This window comes from Sander vitreus, chromosome 14, assembly GCF_031162955.1.
Source record: "Sander vitreus isolate 19-12246 chromosome 14, sanVit1, whole genome shotgun sequence".
NCBI lineage: Eukaryota > Metazoa > Chordata > Actinopteri > Perciformes > Percidae > Sander > Sander vitreus.
The window spans coordinates 22,028,780-22,052,615 of record NC_135868.1 but is presented as its reverse complement, the minus strand read 5'-3'; the positions used below and the strand labels follow the sequence as shown (position 1 = coordinate 22,052,615).

At 39.4% G+C, this 23,836-nt stretch overlaps 2 protein-coding genes across 6 annotated transcripts in view; one reads left to right on the top strand and one right to left on the bottom strand.

Annotated features, from left to right (window-relative positions):
• Positions 1–1,210: 1,210 nt before the first annotated feature.
• Positions 1,211–4,515, bottom strand: cfap90 (cilia and flagella associated protein 90). Its single transcript, XM_078267416.1, has 3 exons — positions 4,405–4,515; positions 3,869–3,985; positions 1,211–1,390 (listed from the first exon to the last, which is right to left on the bottom strand). The coding sequence occupies exons 1-3, from the start codon at positions 4,513–4,515 to the stop codon at positions 1,211–1,213; spliced, it is 408 nt and encodes a 135-aa protein (XP_078123542.1).
• A 6,159-nt stretch (positions 4,516–10,674) lies between these two features.
• LOC144529312 (triple functional domain protein) overlaps positions 10,675–23,836 on the top strand; it is a 78,715-nt gene continuing 65,553 nt past the window's right edge. For 4 of the 5 annotated variants that reach the window (XM_078268326.1, XM_078268325.1, XM_078268323.1 and 1 more), the window contains exon 1: positions 10,675–11,135. In XM_078268326.1, the coding sequence (XP_078124452.1) occupies positions 11,066–11,135 (70 nt within the window). In that variant the 5' untranslated portion in view covers positions 10,675–11,065. The remainder of the gene's footprint in view (positions 11,136–23,836) is intronic. The other variant, XM_078268324.1, reaches the window with a different exon arrangement.

Genomic DNA, 23,836 nt, shown 5'->3' with positions numbered 1-23,836 from the left:
GTATTTATTGTATCAAACATGCCAGAAACATTAGTAATACTGGTCGCTATTTTTTTTACAGTAGCTCTAATAACAGCATATTTAACAGTATATGATCTTTTTTAAAGCAATAGAGAGAACACTTGTGAGGAAGCAAATTTCTCTCAGCATATTTCTCAAAATGTTGAATTATTCCCTTAAATATATAACATGATGGTATACCCTCTGGCTTACAAATACCAATTGTCACTGTTAACACTTCTGAAATCTCTGAGGATGAATCTGCTGTTTGAGGTGTGAAACCATTGTTTTAGACATTTGCATTTTACGCAGCTATTTTTCTTTTTTTCCTTTCACCTTCTGTATTAGCTCCTAATCCTCTTAAATAACTGCAGTCTGAACACAAAAACACATTCAAATACTGTATAATTTCCAAGAATAAATGGTCTATTTCTGCCAGAGTACAAAGGCAGAAGCAAATGAGAGATGTCTGTGCTAAAAACAAATCCTATTATGTAGGAGTCTCAGTTGCGTGGGTTCAGAATTTATACACGAAAAGAATCCAAGAACTTGAAAATCAAAGAGGTAAGTGATGCGGAGAAAGAAGTGTATTTACATGAAGCATGGGTAACAAAAAAATCAACTGCCAAGGGAGATCAAGTACAGACCATGTATATGAATGATTGTGTGTTTGGTTGAAGCAACTCTGTAACTTCTGCAGTTTATGTAAATCAATCTTAGTCCCGCTTTCAGTAGTAAGTGGCAGGCTCAATAGAGAAGTCAGTATGGAAGTGAGTTTAAGATTTCACATTAGGCCTGTCATCCAGAACATTCATTCTCTTAATAAAAGCAACCATTATACTGAAGGCAGAAATATGAACACCAAGACTGATCTTTGATGAAATGTGCAATATCCAGCTGCAATAACTGGAACACATTGTTGGACTTGTATCACCCGCGCCTTTAAATAACGCTCATACTGATGGAGTGAGCTTCCTGGAAAATGTCACCGTCTTCATATTTTGATGTATTCTTTAAGGTCTTTTGACAGATAATATTTCACTTAAAATAACAATTTGTCTTGCTAATGATGACTAACTAGAATACAATAATATACCATAATCAAACGCCATCTGATTAAATGATGTTGTTTTTTTTTTACTCTGGACCCATCGAGTACAATCTACACACTACAACACTCGTTTATTCTTTTCACAGTGAGAACAAACACTCAATCAGGGACCACTGATCCGTATCCTTCTGCCACATTCCAGACAATTCCATTTTTCATGAAAAATTCTGCTTTTATGCAAGCCACGCGTGAGTGCTGCCGGCTTGTTTGGTAGGTGAGGGGAACGGGACGGCGGCCGTATTCTGCAGAGGTGCGCACCGGTATGGCTCTGGACTTCTCCTGGGGTTGAATAGGACAACAAAGGCAAAGAGATACAGAATAAATAAATGAATAAATCAAGACTGGCTATTATCCTGGGTTTGGGTTGAACAATTTTGAGGAAATAGCCAATAGATTTTTTTCACAGAAGACATTTTGACATGCATAACAATTCAATAACATTGATAATGGTTGCATTCCTGTTACAGTAGGTGCGTCAGTTCTGGAGTCAAGGTATTGTGCATGATCGCTGACTACATGTAACTTACAACACCTACATGGAACCATACCATCAATGCAGAACTGAGGTAAAAAGATGATTGTTACCCCCTCTCTGCCATGTAATTTGTGATTTGGTATGGATTTCTGTTTCATCATCGTCTTTCATTTTGTCTCTTCATTCCCAGTACATGTATTAGGGTACAATATTGGCAGGAGTGAAAATTAACAAATTAAATTAATAGCTTACACCATAATATTTTATTAGGAAAAGTACACGCATCTCAATGTGGCCCAGGGCAGCGGTGTGTCTCTCAACCCACTTTTGAACTCTGGCAGCCTCTGACTTTAGGGAGGTCAGGCTAACTATCTGCAGAGCAGAGAGTAACTTCTTCTGGCCGCGGCAGATTCACTGGTAGCTTTTCTATTTGCATAAGCCTTAGTCTTAGCCTTAAAACCGGAACACACACACACACACACACACAAAAAAAACTCCACTGCCATTATCCTCTGAATGGTTTATACAATAAAATGTTTTTAATTCACATTCGAATGTGAATCTTGGCCCAGAAACATTGTAATTCAGCAGGAGCTGTCACAAATGCTGACAGCCAACCTCTCAACTCGCTGTAATTACAAGCTCAGCAGTGTGTGGAGCTGCTTTGTTCACCACCCTCTCTGCTTTCAGCGACCCAGAAACTCACTCAGTGAGCTAGTTTTCTCGACATGAATAATTCCTCCATGGAGATGAAATGGCTTCAAAAGGAGCCACCAAACAATGTCATAAAACTAAGATGTCAATATACTGTATGTCAGTTACCACGTGTTTAAAAAAACAAAAACAGAACAGAACAGACTTATAAATATGGAACATTTTTAAATGTATGCTCTATTAGAACGAATTCTCATAATATCCTGATATTTCCATCTACTCCAAAAGCCATATTGCCCACATCATCTAAAGCTTTGGTTTGCAAGTTGCAAATGCTTATAATGTACTGGTCTGTGTGCCAAGTGTGTAGGTGGTCAGTGCTATCGGCACTGTCCACTGACGTCACTACTGGATAAGAAGGAATGAACTGTAATTCATAAGTTTAGAATAAAACAAATCATGGGTGCCTGGGTAGCTCACCTGGTAGAGCGGGCACCCATATGCAGAGGCTCAGTCCTCGACGCAGTGGCTCAGGGTTTGAGTCCGACCTGCGGCCATTTGCTGCATTTCTTCCCCCTCTCTCTCCTCCGCCCCCCTTACCTGTCTACAGTTGTCCTGTCTATTAAAGGCTAAAATGGCCCAAAATATATATATATATATAAGAATATATAATAAATCATGCAGCCATTTTCAACATTTTACCTCCAGTGGGGAACACAATTTCCAAGTTATCCCTGATAGCATGGTACCATTGAGTCAATGGTGGGTCAAGTCAAAAGGAAGGAAGGTTCTTTAATCAAAGTGTGTGGGTTACATGTCTGTGTCCGTGAATTTTAATGTGTCAGATTTGAACGATGAATCATTATAAATAGTAGTATTACTTAATATGACAAGCCTATCATTTCTGAAGGTGATGGACACAGTTCTTTTTTGTGAGTTTGCATTAATCAGTCTGTACGTAAGTGAAAGATTGAGCATTTGTAGCAGCTCTACAGCTGGATGGTTTCTGTTACTATAACATTACCTGGTTTGTTTAGTGAATTGGCGATGTAGATGTAGTAACATTTATCAAATACATCAAATTAGACTATAGCCACGCAGCGATTTTTTTGTTTTATGTTGAGCTATAATAGACTTCAGCTATGATCACGATTACATTTAGTTTGGATTTGAGGTGCTACAGTATAATCGAAAGAAAAAATAAAATAAAATCCAGGACAGAGTTTGGATTACTAAAGGATGTAAATGATGTCAGATCCATGATTTCTTAACATAGCCTACAAAACAAGTATATATTTATTAGAGCTGGGCAATATATCTATATATAATAATATTATATTGATATCGTGATATGAGACTAGATATCGTCTTAGATTGGGGTATGATAATATCGTAATATGGCATAAGTGTTGTCTTTTCCTGATTTTAAAGGCTGTATTACAGTAAAGTGATGTCATTTTCTGAACTTACCAGACTGGTGTAACTGTTCTATTATTTGCCTTTACACACTTAGTCATTATATCCACATTACATCCACAAGGCTTGCCACACTTGTCAGAATCATTCAACTCAAGTTTGAGCTCATCCAAAGACGAGAACCAAAATAGTAACTAAAGAGTGGTCGCTACCTCCTCGTTTATGTCTAGTCCTCTTCCTTTAAAGTGTTTTCTGTCATCTCGGTGCAGTCTCATGTCATAACCCTCTTCCTGTTGGAACACTTGGTCGTACGTGAACACTTCTGGGGCCTACCAAGGGAGAGACAGCGAACCAGTCTTTATCATTCAAAGCCTGTCCTTAAACAGAAGAGGGTCATTGTATGCCACTTTGGGGAAGGTGCAGGAGGTAGAAGGCAATAATCACAACAAGTTCTTCTTAAAAGTGGTCACAAGAAAACAAACAGCAGTGGATCAGTCACGGAGTGGCATTTAAGGTAATCATTTAGAAACACTCACATGATATCATTGTTGGACAAATATGACAATGACTTTAATGAGACTCTGTGGCCGGTGGGATTTCTTATTTGAACATATTTTCTGCTGTGATACTGTCACAGTATGATTAATCTAAATAAGCATTTCTAACTAGCTGCCTAGCTTTAGCAGTGAGATTATTTTAGCACAGCTGGCAGTGACAACAAAGTATCAAATAGCAACACGTTATTTACCTTTGAGCCTTTGTTAAAGTACGACATTTCTTCCTTCCGTCGTGGTGGGACGTAACTAAATGCAGACAGTATAGAAAGCGGTTTGGTTTGTGCCTCGAGTAATACGTCCATCTTCTTGGCTAAAACCACTCAGTAAAGGTAAGGTAAAAGCTAAGTTACATTAAAAGATTGATAAAACCTCACAAATACTGAAAACTCTAGCTTGACTACGCAGAACGCTGGTTGGCGTTTGCGGTTGCTAGGATACTGATTGTTTCAACTGGTGTCAAATGTGCTACGTTCACAAGCGCTTTCTTTTGCGTGTACTTTAGAGTTTCAAGGTGCTAAACATGGTATTTCGTTTCGAAGAGCTATGTCAACTAACTCAAATGCCTTTTCATATGGACTAGGCCTAATAATACCAGTGTCCTCTAAACAAAGTTGTATGTAATAATGTTATATCATTTTATTATACCAGTGTGTATACCAGCTTTGAGGGAACATTAGTCTCTTGACTGTTTTTATCCTCTGAACAGGCTACATCATTTCTGCTCATTTCTATTGTTTGAAATGATCAAATTTCAACTGATTTGGCTGAAAGCCACAATTTACTATATGACCTGGTGGGAAATGGTTTCTAATGTACCCTTTTTGTGGAGACCCAGAGCTATTTTTGCTGCAGGGAAATAACAAGGAGAAAAGCCACAGCGGGGCTTATTAAGTTAATTGTTTGTAAACTGTCTTGCTTTTACCATCAATTATTGATAAAGCTTCCATTTTCCTTTCACTTGGCAACTTAGGGGAGGCTTATAAGATGATTCCTACATTCGAATTAGTAGCCTATAGCTTATGGAACTGGTTTAAGAGTTACTTACTGTATCATAACCCTGATAAGTGACTACACATATCCCTATAGTTCTTTATGGCACATCTTTTATTGCTGTATCTTTAACTAAAGTTAAACAGGCTGGCAGTAGCGGGTGTATTTAAGCGAATGTATTTACAGATCGGCCTGTCTCCCACCTGTATCCCTTACTTATATCATAGTTACAGTCAGAATGCTGCTATTGGAAGGAATATATGCATTGCAACCCATGCATTGTCTGTTAGCTGATACGCTTTTGAATTATTGCTACGAGATTGTTGAGAGTCGCAAACAATGGATTGAAAATGAAGTGATAGCACATTGTTGTGTCTCCCTTTATGCTGTGATAACACTTGTCAATTCAAGGTCCTTTGAAGGTCTTTCCCTGCATCTGCTGTGTAACTCTGGCAGCAGCATCAATTTATAACAGTGGACAGACTATGCCTCAAGCACAGTGTGGACTGCGTGGTTCAGTTATGGCTGACAAAAAAGTCCAATTGCTGGGGCTTCAGATAAACTGTAAATAACCTCCCAGTCCCTCAGCAGTATGTAAAGCTACAGATGGTGCACATCAAGTGCATAAAAAATTGAGCCCAATGGGGAGACAGTGAAAGTAGGTACAAAACGACTTCTGTAAAACCAATTTATTCGTTATGATGTATCCTTAAATTAATAGTTTTACATTTTGGGAACTGGCCTATTCGCTTTCTTGCGAAAAGTTAGAGAAGAAATCTCTTTTATATCTGTTAAATACGAAGCTACAGCCAGGAGATAGTTAGCATAGCTTGGTATAAAGACTTGAAACAGAGGGAAACAGCTTGCCCAGTAGCTCTGTCCGAGAGTTAGTTTTTTGTGGGTTAGCTGCAGAATTCTTTTATAGAATTTTTTTTTTGCCCGCACATAACCCCCATAAAACCTCACATTAACGTTTACTTTGTTTTTCAAACAAATTAAAAACAATATAGTAGAGGTGCTGGTGGGCTGATTTTGTTAACTTTGTTCAGAGCCGGGATAGAAGTTACCCCGTGTTGTCAGTCTTTATGCTAAGCTAAGCTAACCGACTGCTGATTGTAGCTTCACATTTGAAAGACAGACATGAGAGTGGTATCGTCTTCTCATATAACTCCTGGGCAAGAAAGTGAATAAGTCTATTTTGATTATATTTTGAAAAAGAAAAACAACAGAATAGAATTGTGCATCTTTTGATAGAATGGGGTGATGTGACTGAAAAATAATAATGCAAATAAATGTGTGGTAATTTTATTTTGTGGCACACAAAATAAGCACAAAAGAATTTTTAGAGGCTCGCGCACACAGACATGCACACTTTAATCCATCACTAGTGTGTGTGTGTGTGTGTGTGTGTGTGTGTGTGTGTGTGTGTTCAGGTCAGAACAGTGTGTTTGTTTGTGTCTTGCACAGTGATAGTGGCCTAAGAGGAAGCTTATATTGTCCACATAGTGGTCCAGTTAACCTCTTAGCTTTTTCCATTTAGAAGATTATGGCCGTTGAGACACACCTTATTTTGTGTGTGTGTGTGTGTGTGTGTGTGTGTGTGTGTGTGTGTGTGTGTGTGTGTGTGTGTGTGTGTGTGTGTGTGTGTGGGTGTGTGTGTCAGCGTGTCAGCCAGTCAGTCACATGCTGTTATTGTTCTCTCCTTCCACATAATTACGATAGCGAAGCAGGGGGTGGCAATAAGAGGACCCCTCACTGTGACAACACACACACACACACACAGAACCACAATAGAAAGCCTTGAACCTCACTGTATAAAACTGCCAAAGATTCAGCAGCGGAGTTCAAGAGGTTTCCAACAACAAGGGAGGGACAGAAGGACAGAAGGGATAGGCCTATGTAGCCAAAGAGAGAGAGAGACAGAGTAAGGGATATGTGGCATGATCCCCACCTGTGTTCATTCATTTGAGAGGTTGTCTCAGAGCACAGGAGTAATTACTGCTGACATTTCAGAGGGATATTTGGCAGGTGTCACTGTGGAATTTTAAACCACCTGAGGGCAGTCATTCAATGGTCCTGAGTTATTAAAGGGAGATTCCAGTGCCACTGAGCCTTGTTTTCATCTGTATATTTTCTCCACTGCTTCAGATGATGTTTTATTAATATGGGATTGAATGTTACCGTCTTCTTTGTATCATGCAAAGTAGCACAGAATATTTGAATGACAAAAAGTCCTCATCACATGAAGCCAGGCACACAGATTCAGCTGATAATGAAGATTCCCTGCACAAAGATCAGTGAATGATAAAGGTCATACTGTACCTATTGTAAAAAACACAAGCACTAATCCAACTAAACTGGTAAACAGTCAGAAGGTATCCATGTACAACTAATACAACTTTATGGTGAAAAGTAACACAGTTTGACCTATAAACTTCATCAGGGTTATTAAGGCCCTGAAAACCTATTTTCTGAATCAGCTTCTTAGTACTTACTTGATGTTTTCTTGTTCGAAACAGTGATGTTTTATAAGCATTTTATTCAAAAACTAATACATCTCATTCTTTCACTACCCAGCATTACGTAATATTCCTCTGTGGAGGACAGCCAGTTGATCACTAGTATCAGCCTCCCCTCTGCTGGGCATGACAAGTAATACATCAGCACCGAGAAGAAACAAACAAAACACCATACACAGTCAAAGCAATAAAACGCATGATACTATGTGAATCTAAGAAGTTTTGATAAGCAGTGATGCCAGTGAAATTAAATACAATTTCCTAAACTTTACACTGTATTTTCATACTGAATCAGCACTGTCTGTTGTGCTGAACACTAACTGCAAATAATACTTAGGAGCCTTATTTCAATTGGGTACAACTTCTGCATGACAGCAGTGGCACAAGTAAAGACGATAAACTTTATGGTATTTCAACAACATGAACAGTTTGCATCCCTGCCTTCTAAAAGCATCATCTCAAATGCCATCACACAGTAAAGGGGGATATTAAAGTAGAAGTTTTCTAGTCGTAGCAAATCAAACTACTAACTCAGTGCAGTTGCTTTGAAGCAAGAAAAAGAAATAACACATTATTCCTTTTACAAATTAAAAGCTGAATTGATACGCAGTAAAACGGAGCCTTGCTCAACTTAACACACACAGCCTCACGTGGTCTGGTACGGCCTGTAGCTTATGATGGCTAATGTTAGCTAACGTTAGCAACCTTCAGAGAGATATTGCTGTGTAACTGACATAGAGTTACTTTGCTAACTCAATGACTCTTCTTTAGTTGTGATACTGTTATATACTACTAGTTTAACATTATTCCATAAGTGTCACTTGTATCCACAGCAGCAGTTGTTATAAAGTTGCATAGTTTAACCATCTGTATGAACTAGCAAGAATTGATTAATTAACCGTTATTACTTAGCCTTCTGTATAGGCTTCTCACAAGTCAGTTTAACTCAGCATTTTCTATATCTAATAATATCTAATTATATATATATATATATATATATATATATATATATATATATATATATATATATATATATATATTCTGTAAATCAATATCATAAATGTTGGGCTAACAATATCTGCACAGACAAAGGGTAACCTGACTTTAGATGGGTTTACCCACTGCCTCACCTGGTTATATTTATCTGTAATCTTTATCAGTATGTTTTCTCAATAGGCCTACATTTTGACTTATCTTGTGATTTCTTGCTGTATTGCCTTCATTCTTTTCTGAGAAGTATTATTTTCTATGGCTGCTAACATCTAATTTTCTCATGGGCATCTAATTCATGCTTTTAAAACATCTGATATTTTACTCTGCTCTCTTTAACATTGGTATATAAATGATTAACCTGCATTGAAATATCACCAATGGGCTTCATAGGATTGGGCTGGTCTGCACTTCTCCACTGAATGAATGAATATGTTACAGCTAAGAGATGTTGAGTTCCAGTTATAAAAGGACAATATAATGTCATCTCATCGATACATCAATTTAGTGTCTGTCTGCTACATTTCCGCAGCAGTTAGTCAATATCAACATTTTTACTGACTGGAAATCATTTGAAGCATTTTGTGCAGTGTGTGTGTGTGTGTGTGTGTGTGTGTGTGTGTGTGTGTGTGTGTGTGTGTGTGTGTGTGTGTGTGTGTGTGTGTTACTTGTCAAAGCACTTTGAGCATGCAACCATGCTGTGATGCTCTCATTACTACCTATGACCTTCTGGTCTGTCCGAGAAAATATTTACTTGACATTAATTCAGGAGGCCCTGGATGTCACTTAGTAATACAACACAGAAGTTGTGGATGATCACCAGTGAGTTAGTAATAATCCACAAGTAGCAGCATTATCCTGATAATCTTGAATGCTGTTCAAAGAAAGAAAGGCGGCAGCATAAATCCTGCTTTGACTCGGGCACAGAGCTTCAATCAGTGTGGTGCAGTCACTTGGAACAAGTATTGAACCTATCAATGCCCCATAAACCTCCCAAGCCCTGCACAAACTGTTGGGGTTTCTTCTTTTGCTGATAGGGATTTATGGAGACCCAACGTGTAAAAAAAATGCACATTTTGTTTGAATGATATGTGTTATACTGAGATGTGTATATTATATGTAATCTACCCTCATTAAAATAAATGGGGTAAAGAAATGCAGCATCAAATAGTCGAGTGGTTTATCAACAAGATGACATTGTGTTGTCCTTTTATAACTTATTTGGAAAAGTGGGATTAAACAACATTTGATCAGCTCAAATGTTGTTTAATCCCACTTTTTTAAATTTTTATTGGATTATTTCACAATTACATTGTTATATTAGGCTACGTAATATGTTTGTATCTATTATTTTTATTATACATTTCCTAATGCTTTTTAAAACTGAACGCATTGTTTCAGTGATTGTGTCGTAGGCACTTAAGAAGGCTGGATTGTTTCTAAAACAAGGTGAAGACTGGCACTATACATTTAAATCATGAACGAGAAGTAGGCCTAATATAATATGAACACAAGTTTCTTATTTATATTGTCACTGGAAAGAGACTATGAACAAAAGCATTAGTTCCAGCCTAAACCAGCAGATGGCAACAGTAACACAGCGATCACAGCATAGAGAAAAGAATGCCATGACAGAGCCTCAATTAAAACAGCTGATCTTTTCTGCTTTGATTGTATCCGGGAGACTTTAGCAATCACCCTACTGCCTTTAAGTATGGGTAACGCAACATTCACCCAGTTTTTATGGAGAGATCACAGAAACAATCAACAATACATGACTCATAGTCGGTTAAATTCCTCCAAACTTGGTATTTTCCCAACGATCGATGTGTGTCGCATAATTGGGCTAGATTAGACAGCTCAAATTACACATCCTATAAACCTGTCGTTCAAATAATGGTCATAGCTGACAGCCTTTGTATGCCTTGTTTTTGTACATGTGTAGTTTTCATTGCTCGTTGGTTTTAAATGTCCTACGTTTAACTGTAAGTTGAACACACGCGCACACGGTGACCGCAGTCGTTCCTTGATGACCCACCGTCTGCTCATTTCCGAAGGCTTACGGAGATTCACCGAGCAGCGACCCGGCCCCTCCCGCCCCCCTCCTCCGCGCTACAGCTACTCTCCCCTCGGCTCCACTCCGAGGAGGAACCCGGTGCCCCCGGCTGATCGTTTCCAATTACGTTACCCCAAGATGGAGGTCTGCAGCGTCTACAAGTCACCGTAACCGTCCGTGTGTCTTTAATGGCGCTTTTGTCGGGACAGAAGTGATTTTGTGCCATCTTTTGTCGATTTTGGGGGGGGGGGGATATACTTGGGAGATACTGAGCTCCAGGTTCGGGTTGTGGCAGCCATGAGCTCCGGGGAAGGAGCGGAGGAGACGACGAAGGACGCTAGCGACATAGCGGCGTTCTTCAAAACCGGTAAGCCCAAAATTGAGTAGGAGAGGTCGGACTGAGCTCCACTGAGAGCTGCTCCTCTTGGTCCGGCTCCGTGAGGGACATTGTTCCCGTCCGTGTTGACTGTTTCAGGGGCTCATAAAGTGAAGTATAGTAAAGGCTTTAGCCGAATAATTGTATAACTATTGTTATAAACGAAGTGTACAACAAATAGCATTGAGCAACACAGTCGTGCAAATCTCAGAAAATGTGTTTCTTGGATACATTTCTCTAACTACAGAATCAGAGAGTCCATCCACACTGTGTAGCCAGGCAACGTTAGCCAGATCGCTAATTTTCCGAGTTCCATCTTCGGACAACTCTCCTAGATTTGTCAGTGCTGGGCTAGCTTTCCGTGTACTTTTCTTAAAAATACATATACGTTTTCCTTTTCCACTAAGGCACTATTTAACTCTCTTACACCACTGCCTGCTGTCAAATTGAGGATGTGGCATGTACGTTTTACCCAGTAACATTAACTGTTAAATGTTAAAAGAAAGAAAAACGGGGACCGCAAAGGTAACGTTAGCTATGTTCTTCATCCATCTCAAGCCCGACATAATTGGATCAAAGCGACTTGTTATTGAGATTAATACACAGTTAAAATGGCATATGTATGATATTTTTGTAGAAATCCTGTGGCGAGAGATTAGACTTTGCTGAAACAAGAAAAGAAGCAGGTCAGGGCTGTCCGATAATGGACTAATGTGTTAATAACTAGTTTTAACATTAGCTTCCAATGTTAGCCTATAAGCTAGTGATTCCTGAATCAGATTGGGTGAATCCTGTCTGCTTGGTTAGCTAACAAATGCTAGCTAGTTGAGCATTGCTAGCTTGCGATGCCAGTGAGTTGACAAAGCTCGCGTGTTTCCAAACCGCTAATTGATGTATTAAGTACAAACATATAAAGTGTGCGTCTTTTTTGAATTTCCTATTCCGTTAACTCATTGTTTGTTGTTTTCTGTGCTGTCATAAAATAGCACAACTGGGGAAGCTATGTAAACAATACATGGCGTGGCACGTATAGCCTGGGTGTGCACTGTGCAGGATAAGCTAGCTGTGCAACATTGCTATCAAGGCCAAAAGGCTGGCTATTATCAATAACACTGTATGTTGGTGGTTAACTCACAAGAATGCCAGTGACACTGATTTACACATGAACTGTTGCTTTTAGACAGTATTATGCTGTCCACAGATTGCTAACATTAGCTAAGTAGGCTAATTAATCAGCAAGGACTGTGACTTGAAGTCCTAACACGGGCCTACAGTGATTTCATAGGCTGCAACAATGGCTCATAAACTGAATTCCAGGGGTCCTGGCAGAGATGAAAGGGGTCAGACTTTGCATAGTGAAACCATGTGTAAGAATGTCTTTTCTATTCATTTCCATGCCCCTAATAATACATTTGGTACAAAGATTAATAATATATTTGTAATTTGAGTTTCCTGGGATACAGTTAAATGAAATGGTGATCCATGGGTGAATTCCTGTCCATGAGCTTATACACTGCCCTTGCATATGCCAGATAACCCTCCAGCTAGGTTCAGTGTCTACAAGCAGTGAAGTAGATCCAGTGCCTGATGTCATGTCTGCCAGTGTCATCATCTAACTCCACTCGCTTTGGTAGCTTACTGTTTATGTGTATTTTAAAACAAGTTTGTCCATGAACCAGTATCTGCTTGTGTAATATACTGTATGTGTAGTGTAGTTGCAAGTTAATTTCCCCTGGTGAAATGTGCATATGTGTGTAAACTGTGGCATGTGAGAAATGAAAAGCAGAGAATAGTAATGCACTGTCTGTACTGTTCACAAGTCAAATCACTGGCTGGTCATGTGTAGGGCCTTTATGATAGAAGTGAGATTTTGAAGTAGGCCTACAGTTGGAGGGGTGTAAACATGGAGGAGACACCCAGCCTCTGGCTCCTTTGGTTATGTGTCTAGTGAAATGGTAAGCCACAGAGGAAAGTTCAGTATCAACATTGAGCTGATCTGATGGCTTCCTTTTAGGGAGAGAGACGCAAAAGGCACTCTGTAACTCAGTTGTAACCACACTTTGTATGTTTTGTTGACAGCTGCAGCCATTCTGCCTCATTGTCAATCAGATCTGTTGCTAATTTGTTAATTAAAATGTTTGGTTATGCCTCCTTATTACCACAAGGCCATCTGCTGCAGTTTTGGGCTGTAGTTTAGAAATAGCTCTTTATTTACCAATAGAGCACTTAAATCATATATTCACTTTATCTATTTTTTGTTTGAGAGAAGCAATGACGGATAATTAGTTTTTGTTGAACTTCCATTTTTTTCTAGCAGTGGTGAGTGAGGCTGCTACTTCAGAATTAATAGAGAAATTGTAACAATTTGAAACAAATCTGTGTCTGTTTTTGACAAAAACACATTTAAAGGATTATGTATGAACGTTTCATGCCACTATCTGCTGACGGCGTAAAAATCACGACTATTTTAGCAATGATTATCAAATAAGCATCAGTTAAATTTCCGGCCCGTTTGTACTTAAAGCATTCTCTTAATCGCCACAGTAATGGGCAGAGAATGAAGTCCTGCTTACATTCAAGCACTCTAAGCACAACAAGCCTTTACCCAACCTCACCTATCTCTGATGTTAAATGAGATTTTATCTTAAACTTGACAGTTACTGAAACCTAGTGTATCTTATTGGGATCCACGTTTTTGTGTACTTAAAGCTTAACATGGCGCGCTGGCACTTAACTATTATTATGATTCCTCATGTATGGACAGTGCGATCATAAGCTGCTTTCTTAGTCTAATCACCATTTTATATGAAGATCCTTTAGGACAGGGGTGTCAAACTCATTTTCATTAAGGGCCACACTGAAAATAGAGAATCACACCAAGGGCCAGACATGTAGAGTTTATTGACATGCTTTTGTTACTGCATGTCACTTTTTAAAAAACATTTTGGTAGCTTTTTTCCTCATTTTTGTTGTTTTTGTTCCGACTTGTTTGTGGCTTTCTCAGACATTTGTCACCTTATTGTAAATTTGTTGCTTTTTCTGTCATTTTTGTACGCTTTTTGTCGTATTTTTGTTGACATAAAGCCCTACAAAAGTCATCAAAAGAGTTCCTTAGCCATCATAGAATTTAGCAAAACAATGATACAACCTGTTTCACAGCCTGAATATGAAAACTCTCTGCTTCTTCTGGGGGAATTTCTGAGTCTCAGTCGGCAAATCTGCCATATTCTGCTTTGAATGTCACGTAATTGCAGTTTATAAAACACTTTCCTGTGTTCTTGGAACTAGGCGGGCCAAAATGTATTGTGAACCCAAATTGATATACGGGCCAGATCTAAATCTGCAAGGGGCCGGATTTGGCCCGCGGGCCTTGAATTTGACACACGTGCTTTAGGAGAATGGTTGTTTTTTGTTTTTTTTTCCCACAAACAACCCAACTTGTTGAACAAACTTCTAAAAGCTACACTTAGCACTGATTACGAGGTATGTGTTACTGATTGTGCTGCAGTCACAAACTGGTCTTGATGTTTATAAGTAAGTTTTTAAGGTGATGGGTTACTGCTGATTTGTGCTTATAGTTAGATGCTGCTTCAGTGTTGCTGTACTTCCCCGAGAGAGCCTGGCACCATCAATAGTGTGCTTATGTCACTGAGTGCAACAGGACATTAATTGACAAAACCACCTACAATAGGAGATAACTGAACAGATATTTACTGTAAACATAAGATTGGATTTGGCCACCACAACACTTAATAGATTTTTGCTTCAACGTACAAACCATGTCCATTGTCCGCCGTCTCCAAACAATGTGTAGCTACTGTATTGCCCATGCAACTAGGACTACAGTTGAAAATTAGCCGACTGGCTAACACTGGTGCATTTACAGAAATGTTGATTAATGTGCATTGTCCTAATCAAAATAAATAAATCTTAAATCTTTAGTAACACTTTTCTGCACATTTCTGAGCACTGTCTGCTTCTTATTGTACACAATCTCTAGTTCTTTAAGGTTTCTCTGAACCTCCTCTGGCACTGAATACATTTGTACTTATTAAAGCTCTTGTTCAGAGTCATCTCAGTAGTGAAACCAGTAGTGTAACCACTACAGGCCTGAGTATAGATAGCCTACCAATGGCTTTGTACAATAAGCTACTTGAAAGGTTTGAGTGTCGCGTTAGGTCTCCCCTGCTCTTTGTTTTTCTCATGAACTCCTCCTTATAGATTTGGGAATCTTGTTTTGACATGCACAGGTTTGAGTGTCTTGCCACAGGCTATGCATTTCCATCCCCAGCTCCATCCTCATCTCTTTCCATCTTTCGGCATTTGGTCTCTTTGTCTTACCCATGTCCTCCCTTTTTGCTTTCTTCCCTATTCTCTGTTCGACTGCCTGCTGTTTGAGTGTTCATTCGCCAATGTCTGTTTCATGTTTTCCTCCCTCCCTCATTCTTGTTGCGTCGTGTTGGGCCTCACCGTCCTAATGCAAAATGACAACTAATAAGAGCTTCTCCCCTGCCTTCCAGACTGGAATTAATACCTAAGCCCCAGAGCTCCGAAACAGGGAGTTTTGTTGTGGCATGTTGTCAATCATCAAGTTTTTCCACGCTAAACATATATTTGGCTACACTGGTGACTAAGAGGATTTAGCGTTGAATTCATACAGTTGTTACTTGTTGGTAGTGTAGGGTATTGTTCACGGTGGGGAAAAAACCCCCACTGCCGGCCTTCATGAATGAATGTTCAGAGGCGGCAACACGCGGTTCATGAGGTTGGTTTGTATGTTTGAATGAGCATTGGTGTGTACGTGTGTTTGTGCAAGACAGAGAGTGAAACAGACAAGGAGAGAGAGAGAAATCTGATCCAGAGCTCACATTTATGACTCACACACTCTCTCTCTCTCTCTCTCTCTCTCTCTCTCTCTCTCTCTCTCTCTCTCTCTCTCTCTCTTTTTCTCTAATGGATATTGATCCAGGAGATGGAGACTGATTGAGCTCCCTCAGTAAAGGTTTCCTCAAGGCTTAAAGCTGCCAAGTCAGACACAGAGCAGAGGCTAAAGCCTAATGCTATACAAAGCAGATTTCTTTCATCATCCCGTATTTATGGGATGGAAGTGAACAGAGGATTGGTGCCTCACAGATCAATGCAAATGAATGATTGAAGGCTAGGTTTGTTGTTGCTTTGTTTGGCTCCTTTTTTTTTTTTTTTACTTGATTACTTGACAGGTTGTTTAGAATCTGTAATCATAAAGAAACAGCCAACTAGTATCAAAACATGGTATTTGTTAAAGTTGGGGGGCTTGTGAGATATATATATATATATATATATATATATATATATATATATATATATATATATATATATATATATATATATATATATAAACGGCTGTCAAAATAACGCGTTAAAAAAATTAATGCAGATTAATCCATTCCATATTGACGTTTGCATACAGACGAAAATCTGGTGCCACTGATATGTCTGCGCTTCTCTCTGCTGCTCTGAAACAGACGTTACAGGAAACACAAACCCCGCTGCATGTGACGCTAGTTAACACAATACTCGACAGCAGCTAACGTTAGCCTACCGCTAGCTAGTAGCTGGATTAAACACGGTTAAAATGCTGACAGCTAATGCTAAACGGTGTAAAGTTTGACTGTGTTTTATTGTAGAGGATTCAACACCGGGATGTAACAATCTGCAGCTGCCGTCGGAGAAACAACACAGCCGGTGCGTTCAATGAAACTGGTAAACTACAGCCTCGTGGTGCATTTGAAGTTCTTGTAAATGTCCTTTTCCTATCTGGTTGTTGTTTTTGTCGTTCAACAGCAATTTACTAGTGAAATAAGTTATTGTTATACATTATTATTAAATCATTTAATTTTGACCATATGGCCTTAGCAATAAACAAGCTGTTCTTTAATGTCACCAACTGTTGTTTAGTACCCTTTTTTTTCTTCTTTTTTTTTTCTTTTTTACTTTCTTAAAAAGTATCGGTTCAGGCACCGTTAATTATGTATGCGATTAATTTCGATTAATTAATCACAGTATGTAATTAATTAGATTACATTTTTTAATCGATTGACAGCCCATATATATATATATATATATATATATATATATATATATATATATATATATATATATATATATATATATATATATATATTTTTTTTAAATGAGCAGAGACTGAGATATCCTGACTTTTTAGCTCCTAGTATGAGCCACACCCCCAAGACACTGGATCCTACATTTCCCACAGTGCAACTTGATAGCACCTGATGGCATCATCAGGGTTATTTTTATCTGACTTTAGAAAGCTCCCTTCAGATTCACAGAAGACAACAGGCTGAATAGTACTCCTGATCAGTGCCCCCCCCCCAAATCAAATTACTTTATCACATTGATTCAAAAATCGCATAAGAATTTAATATAGCCATTAAGCAGTTCTTCTTATTGATATGCAACATAGGTCATAGTTTTCTAATACGCCCAGAGATATTAAAGGGATAGATAAGGATGCACTGATCTGATTTGCCAAATCGGTATTGGTACAGATACTGACTTTATTAGGTGATCAGGTATTGGCCATGACTTGACTACATTACCGGTAAATACAGTTTCTTTGTCAGTGTCCTTACATCAATGCAGAGTTTCCACCATCAGTTAAATCATAAATATTTATATAACAAATAAGCAGAATTTGGCCGATAAAAGGCGAGAACAGAAATCCGTGCATTGGAAAGCCAAATTTTATGAAGCTCTGTCTCCTCCATCTCGTCTTCTCACTGTCTTTTGTATTGTTAAGGTCACAGCATACTACATTCACACCCATAGCGAGTGCAATTTTTATTCATACACACCTGCACAGCTGCAGAATATCAGGTACCTCACACACCTCTAAGTAACTGTGCTATTGTGCAAAAGAGAGGAGTGAACATAATAAAAGGAAGCCAGCTGGAGGGAAAGATGATGGTTACGAGATTTTAGCCTTTTATTCAGCCAGGCAGCTGCAATCAAAAGCAAATGGATGGCTGGGTAAAAAGCTTTTTAGAAAGGGGTGGAGATTAAGATAAAACATGGGCGTAAAAAAAAATACTCTACTCGAACTGTTCCCTTTTATTGTGCCGTTAAAATGTGATGTTTCAGTTAGAAAGGCATTCATCCCTTAGAATGAAGCACAAATACAACACTGAACAGATGGTTACAAGTTGAGCAGTGCCGGTACTTTGAAACCATTTGTGGCTTAGACCATCATGTCCATAATAACTTATATTTCTGCAGAGAAAATGGTAGAAAAATGCTGAAAAATTGGTAATTGAAGAGAAAATAATTTCAATTGCTCTCATTTTCCCATGAGTAGCTGTGTAAATACATAGTCGTTCTCTTCCCTAATAACGGGTGCAGGCACATTACATTTTAAAGGCAGATTACAGCTATAGGGCCCTATGAAATCCGTTTTATTTTTTTTCAAATTCCCTTTTTTCGGATTTATTTTTAGCCCTTTCAGATTTTTCGGATATTCAGCCAAACCTTCAACAAATCTCTGGCCAAAAGTAACAATTACATGAATTCAATTAAATGGCCATAACTGGGCTGCAAGTCTAGATCCCAATAAAAGGGCACATTGCAACTCAAAATAGAATTTTTCACAACTTAAAAGTACTTTCTTGTAGATTCAAGCAGGCATGTGTTGCTTTCTAGGGCATTTCCCATCTTTTGCACACATCTCCATTGAAGTACATGATGGTAAGGATGCTCACCTATAACAATGTTGAGGACACTGCGATCTCGATTGTCAGAGGTTTCGTCGACAACAACAAAGATTTTCTCTTGCAGCACTTTTTGCATGTGCTGGTCAAAGACCCGCGGCAGGTGGGTCTGCCTGAGGCCGCTGGCATTTTCTGGGAGTGCGCCTCCCTGCTTGCATTGTTCAACAAGAAACGGATGTATCCTTTCTCTAGCACAAAGACACAAAGCTCTAAATCTTCCACAAACTCGCGCCTTGCATTATTGATTTTGTCGTTGCCTCAATGGTAACCTGGAGGGATTTGCCCACTGGGGGATTTAGCTTTGTTCTTGAGATGAACTTTTGATTTCAAATGGCCGTTACATGTGTCTTTGCGGGTCCAGTCAACGGTATGTTGACAACATTTACAAAACAGTTGTTATCCAGACTCATAGTAGTCGGGGTATTGTTCAGCCCGGTATTTAGCAGACAATGGGGAGTTTCTTAATTTTTTAGCCACCGTTGGCTGATCAGGAGCCACTCTCTTCGACATTCTGTTTTCCCCACGCAACAGACTCAACTTGAACATGAGGACGTATGGTTACTGGCAACATGTTTAACAATGCCATTTGGCCATGGTTTAGGCAGAGACCTTTCTACGCTTGTTGTTTTAAACTGAAAAATGAGAAGGAAGTTAAAAAAAAAAAAAAAAAAAAAAAAGTTTATTTAATATGTCAACAAAATGTATGCAAATTCCGCGTGTATAAGAGTATTCCATTTTCATGTGTAGATTCCGTGATTCCGTCCGTGTTTTCCGCATCACGGAAGTCATAGGGCCCTACAGCTAGCCGAGCAAGCCACTACTTGAATTTTCATCTATTATAGACCATGACAGTGTGATCAAAGTTTTTATAAATCATTAGCATTCAAACATCTCCAGTTGCCAGTCTCTTGGTTCAATGACAAGAATGACATGGCAGATCAGGATTAGTGCACAAGGCCTATGACATGCTTGATTCAAAATGACAGAAACTGCCCACTCGTAGCGCTTAGTGTAATTTTTGGAACCTAGACTAATGCAGCCAAAGCAGTCACAGCACAGACGTGCTACAAGCTACTCTTTACTGTTGCTGGTCTCTACCTTCTCCTAAGAAAGCATCCAACATTGTAAATTATATATTTAACAGAAAAAAGGAAAAGCATAATAGGTCTTCTTTTAATGTAAGTTGTAAAATATTGATTATAGTTCCTTTTTTTTTTTAAATGTTAAGCCATGTGTTGCACAGAAAGGTCATGTCTGTGTTCAGTTGACGTTCCCTGGAAAAAATCTTAGTTAAAGCAATTTCTGTGGTAAACCTGATGCCAAGCTTGCACAATACATCATCTTGCTCAAGGCCTTTTGTTGCGGATATGTGTATTAGATCACAGGCTAGTAAGGACTGGTCATCCAGGTCAGGTTTACTTTGGCATTACGCTGATGTATTCCTGTGTGCAAAGTCTGGGCTTGCCTGCTTAGTTTTTTTTTTTTTATGTTTTTAATGTCATTAGGTGAGCCAAGAAGGTACATTTCTCATGATTGAATCAATTAGATGGAGATTACATGAGGAAATCTTTTGAGGTCTTAAAAAGTGATAAACACACCTTTTTAAATGCATACCAGGAAGGAGTCAGTCACAACGAAGAGAGAGGCGACCAGATGTGTTTCTACAGTTATTGATGCAAATGGAGAAAAAGCTGAAATAAATTTCAGTTTTTGGGGGACTGCCATGATAACAGACAAAGAGTGAATTTTCTTTTTTGACCTCAGAGATTGGGGTCCACGGCAGAAATGGTCGGAAAATCCGGCCCACAGATGTTTGGCTAGACTAAACCCTGGAATTTTTCAATCAGAACACGGTGAGGGAAGCCATCACAAGCCATGAAGTAAAATGAATGTCAGCGCTGGAGTTGTAGGTAGCCCACAGCGTGTATGATGTCAGCGTCAACTCGTAAGGCGTACTGCAGTAATACAACCCTAAACCAAAACAAAAAACATCAGATTGAATTTCAGAGGAAATAGCGTCCACTTCCCTGATAGTCAGATGCTCGTAAACTAGTTTTGTCTCTCTGTCGCTCGATGTGCCGTACATGACAATGTGAAGAGCGGCCTCTAACAACTTTCCACGGAGGTAGGGCAAGTTTGGGGAGTCACTTGAAAAGTGACATAAATAACATAGTATGTGTAGCGTTTGTGTGCTGCAATGAAGTCACTGAAGAGAGGAGTATACACTGTTTTGATTCCAGAAAGTCAGTATGTTATTAATATTCTGGTGAGCAGATTGCAGATCCTCTCAGAGAGAGAGAGTTATGGACTGTGTGGGAAAGCAGAATGGCCAACAACTGTTTTAACAACACATCTGCTTACTTATATGGGAATATATGTGTTTGAGAGCAGAGCTATGTTTCAGCACGACACGTCCCTGGCCTGTTTGTGTGTGATGTTGTCAGCTCTAACAACATTAGGCATGTTAAAGGTAGAGAGTTCATTGGATTACACATGCTGACCTAATCTGAGCTGGTGTTTATTCTCCGGGATTACGCACGCACGCACACACTCACACGCGCACTAGATGGTGTAGTTGAGTGTTTTTTAAGCTTTTTAGATAAAATTTCGTTTTTTGGGGGTCTTTTCCCATAATTCGATAGTGACAGTAGATAGACAGGAAAGGGGGAGAGAAAGAGAGGGGATGACACGCGGCAAAGGGCCACAGGTTGGATTTGAACCCGGGCTGCTGCAAAGGACTCAGCCTACATGGGTGAGCTAGAGGCCGCCCCAGATAAAATAAATGTTGACAAAGTTTACCTTTGGGGACATACATTGAAGTTTAAAAAAAAAAAGGTAATAGTAATATGACAATACAACAATAATATTGTTTTGTGACATAAGTAGCTTGATAATATCGTATGGTGGGGCCTCTGGTGATTCCCACCCCTACTACAGGTGCATGTTATATCCTACTGCCATGTCCACCAAACAAGGCTGGGTTCGCAGTCTATCACCATGGTACCATCTGTCTCCCCTATGCTATGTCTTTACTAACAAGCCTTTGTAAACCAGGTCGGCGAAGGCCTGTGCTATCAGTGAGGCTTTACCCCACACACACACACACACACACACACACACACACACACACACACACACACACAGGTTGCCATCCTGATACAGACTAGATGAGACCAAAGGCCAGCTGATAAGAGCTAATGGGGAAGATCCATTTCTACACTCTTGATGTGGGCCATTAGGGTGGATCATACGCTGCTTTTTAGATGCATTAAAAACAAAGCTACACCTACAAAAATAAAGCAAAACTGAAACCTTTGCTCAAGTGGTAACATAGCTGTCAATCAGAATACTTGTGTACGAGGGCAAACGGAGCAAGGTATTTACAGTCAAAGTAGGTAATGAGTGGTGAAAAGTATTTGCGTGGCAGTTAGATTTTTCATACTATTTTGCGCTGTTGGATGAGTTATCTAAAAGTATAATATAATAACGTCAAACATCCGTTAGTCAATTTACCAGGGAATTGAAGCATTAGGCTGTTTGTCAGATGTGTAAATGAAAGTTTTTGGCTTATTTAAATCCCCTCACAGGAACAGAAACTGAAACACACATGCATACAGTTCTCACACACACACAAACTTTTCACCTCTTTGTGTGTTTATAAAAAGGAGCTTGTCCCACTTTTCCCTTCTCATCTGTCGTGTTCTCGTTCTGTAATTTCTCCGGCGTGATAGCTAATTGGTGTGAGCTTGGGGAAACGAGAGAGAGAGAGAGAGAGAGAGAGAGAGAGAGAGAGAGAGAGAGAGAGAGAGAGAGAGAGAGAGAGAGAGAGAGAGAGAGAGAGAGAGAGAGAGAGAGAGAGAGAGAGAGAGAGAGAGAGAGAGAGAGAGACGGCTGCGCAGGTCGCAAGTGGCCGTGAAATCACATGTGCACATAACCATTTTTTTTTAATAAGCATTCTTGTAAGAGGAGCATAAACAATAAGCCTGGGAGTGAGTGAATGATTTTAATTTCCCATTAGAGGGAAATAAGTCTATTCATTCAGCTCAGGTAGAAGAGAGAAATTCAACGACCGAGGGGTGAGCGAGACCTTGGAAAGATAATGACGAGAGAAGTGTAGATGTGTGCCAAGCTGTGTTAACAGGGTTTCCACTGGTTAACGAAAGAGGTCAGTAGAATAAATGAATCCGCTTGCAATTGATTAGGATCAGTGTGAAAGATTTGCCAGAATGGTCTGTGCTCCTATTTTTGAGAGTAGAAAGCGACAGTGAACCAAACTAGGACACGTCCTGAAAGACCATTGTACTCCTTTTTTCTTTGGGTCTCTAGTGCATTCAAAACTGCTGTTGCCCTCCCCATCTCGCTCACTTTCTCTTTCCATCTCTTCCTCTGACTACTTTTCACCCCATTTCTCTCCTACTAATGGGCCGGTAACCGGGAGAAATTGATCCACTGTAAACATCACAGTGAGTGGCCCTTTGTGTCTTCAAGTAAAGGCTATGGACCACTGAGGTCCTTGAGAGGGTCCCAGAGGCAAAATGAGCGACAGTTTAAAGCCGTGACCTTTTAGCCCTGATCTTTAGGGCAGAGCCAAGCTTTTTCATCTTGGCTCCAGTATCTAAATGGACTTCTTTACACCTGGGATCCCAGGTAGGGGCAAGTAACAACATGGTTGGATAGAAAAATGTCAGTCTTGAGCATCAGGACTAAAGAGTACTGGTTTAATGAAATAAACAGTTTGACATTTTGTAAATTCAATCTTGCTATCATAGATTTAGTTTAGATTAAAGATGGATGACGTATGCATCTCGTACACTTGGGTGCACGGATGTATTTTACGTTTCAACTTTGGCATAATAAAAGAACTGGCTAGCTAGTTCACAATAATGAATCCCTTCAGGAATACAGACACTAGCACTGTGTCTGTGT

What these genes read in the sequence shown, in the direction of transcription:
- cfap90 (XM_078267416.1), bottom strand. Translation starts at nt 4,515, where the DNA reads ATGGACGTATTACTCGAGGCACAAACCAAACCGCTTTCTATACTGTCT. An exon ending in ACTTTAACAAAGGCTCAAAG is followed by an intron (nt 3,986 to 4,404) that starts GTAAATAACGTG and finishes CTCCCTTGGTAG; the next exon opens with GCCCCAGAAGTGTTCACGTA. An exon ending in GACTAGACATAAACGAGGAG is followed by an intron (nt 1,391 to 3,868) that starts GTAGCGACCACT and finishes ATTCAACCCCAG; the next exon opens with GAGAAGTCCAGAGCCATACC.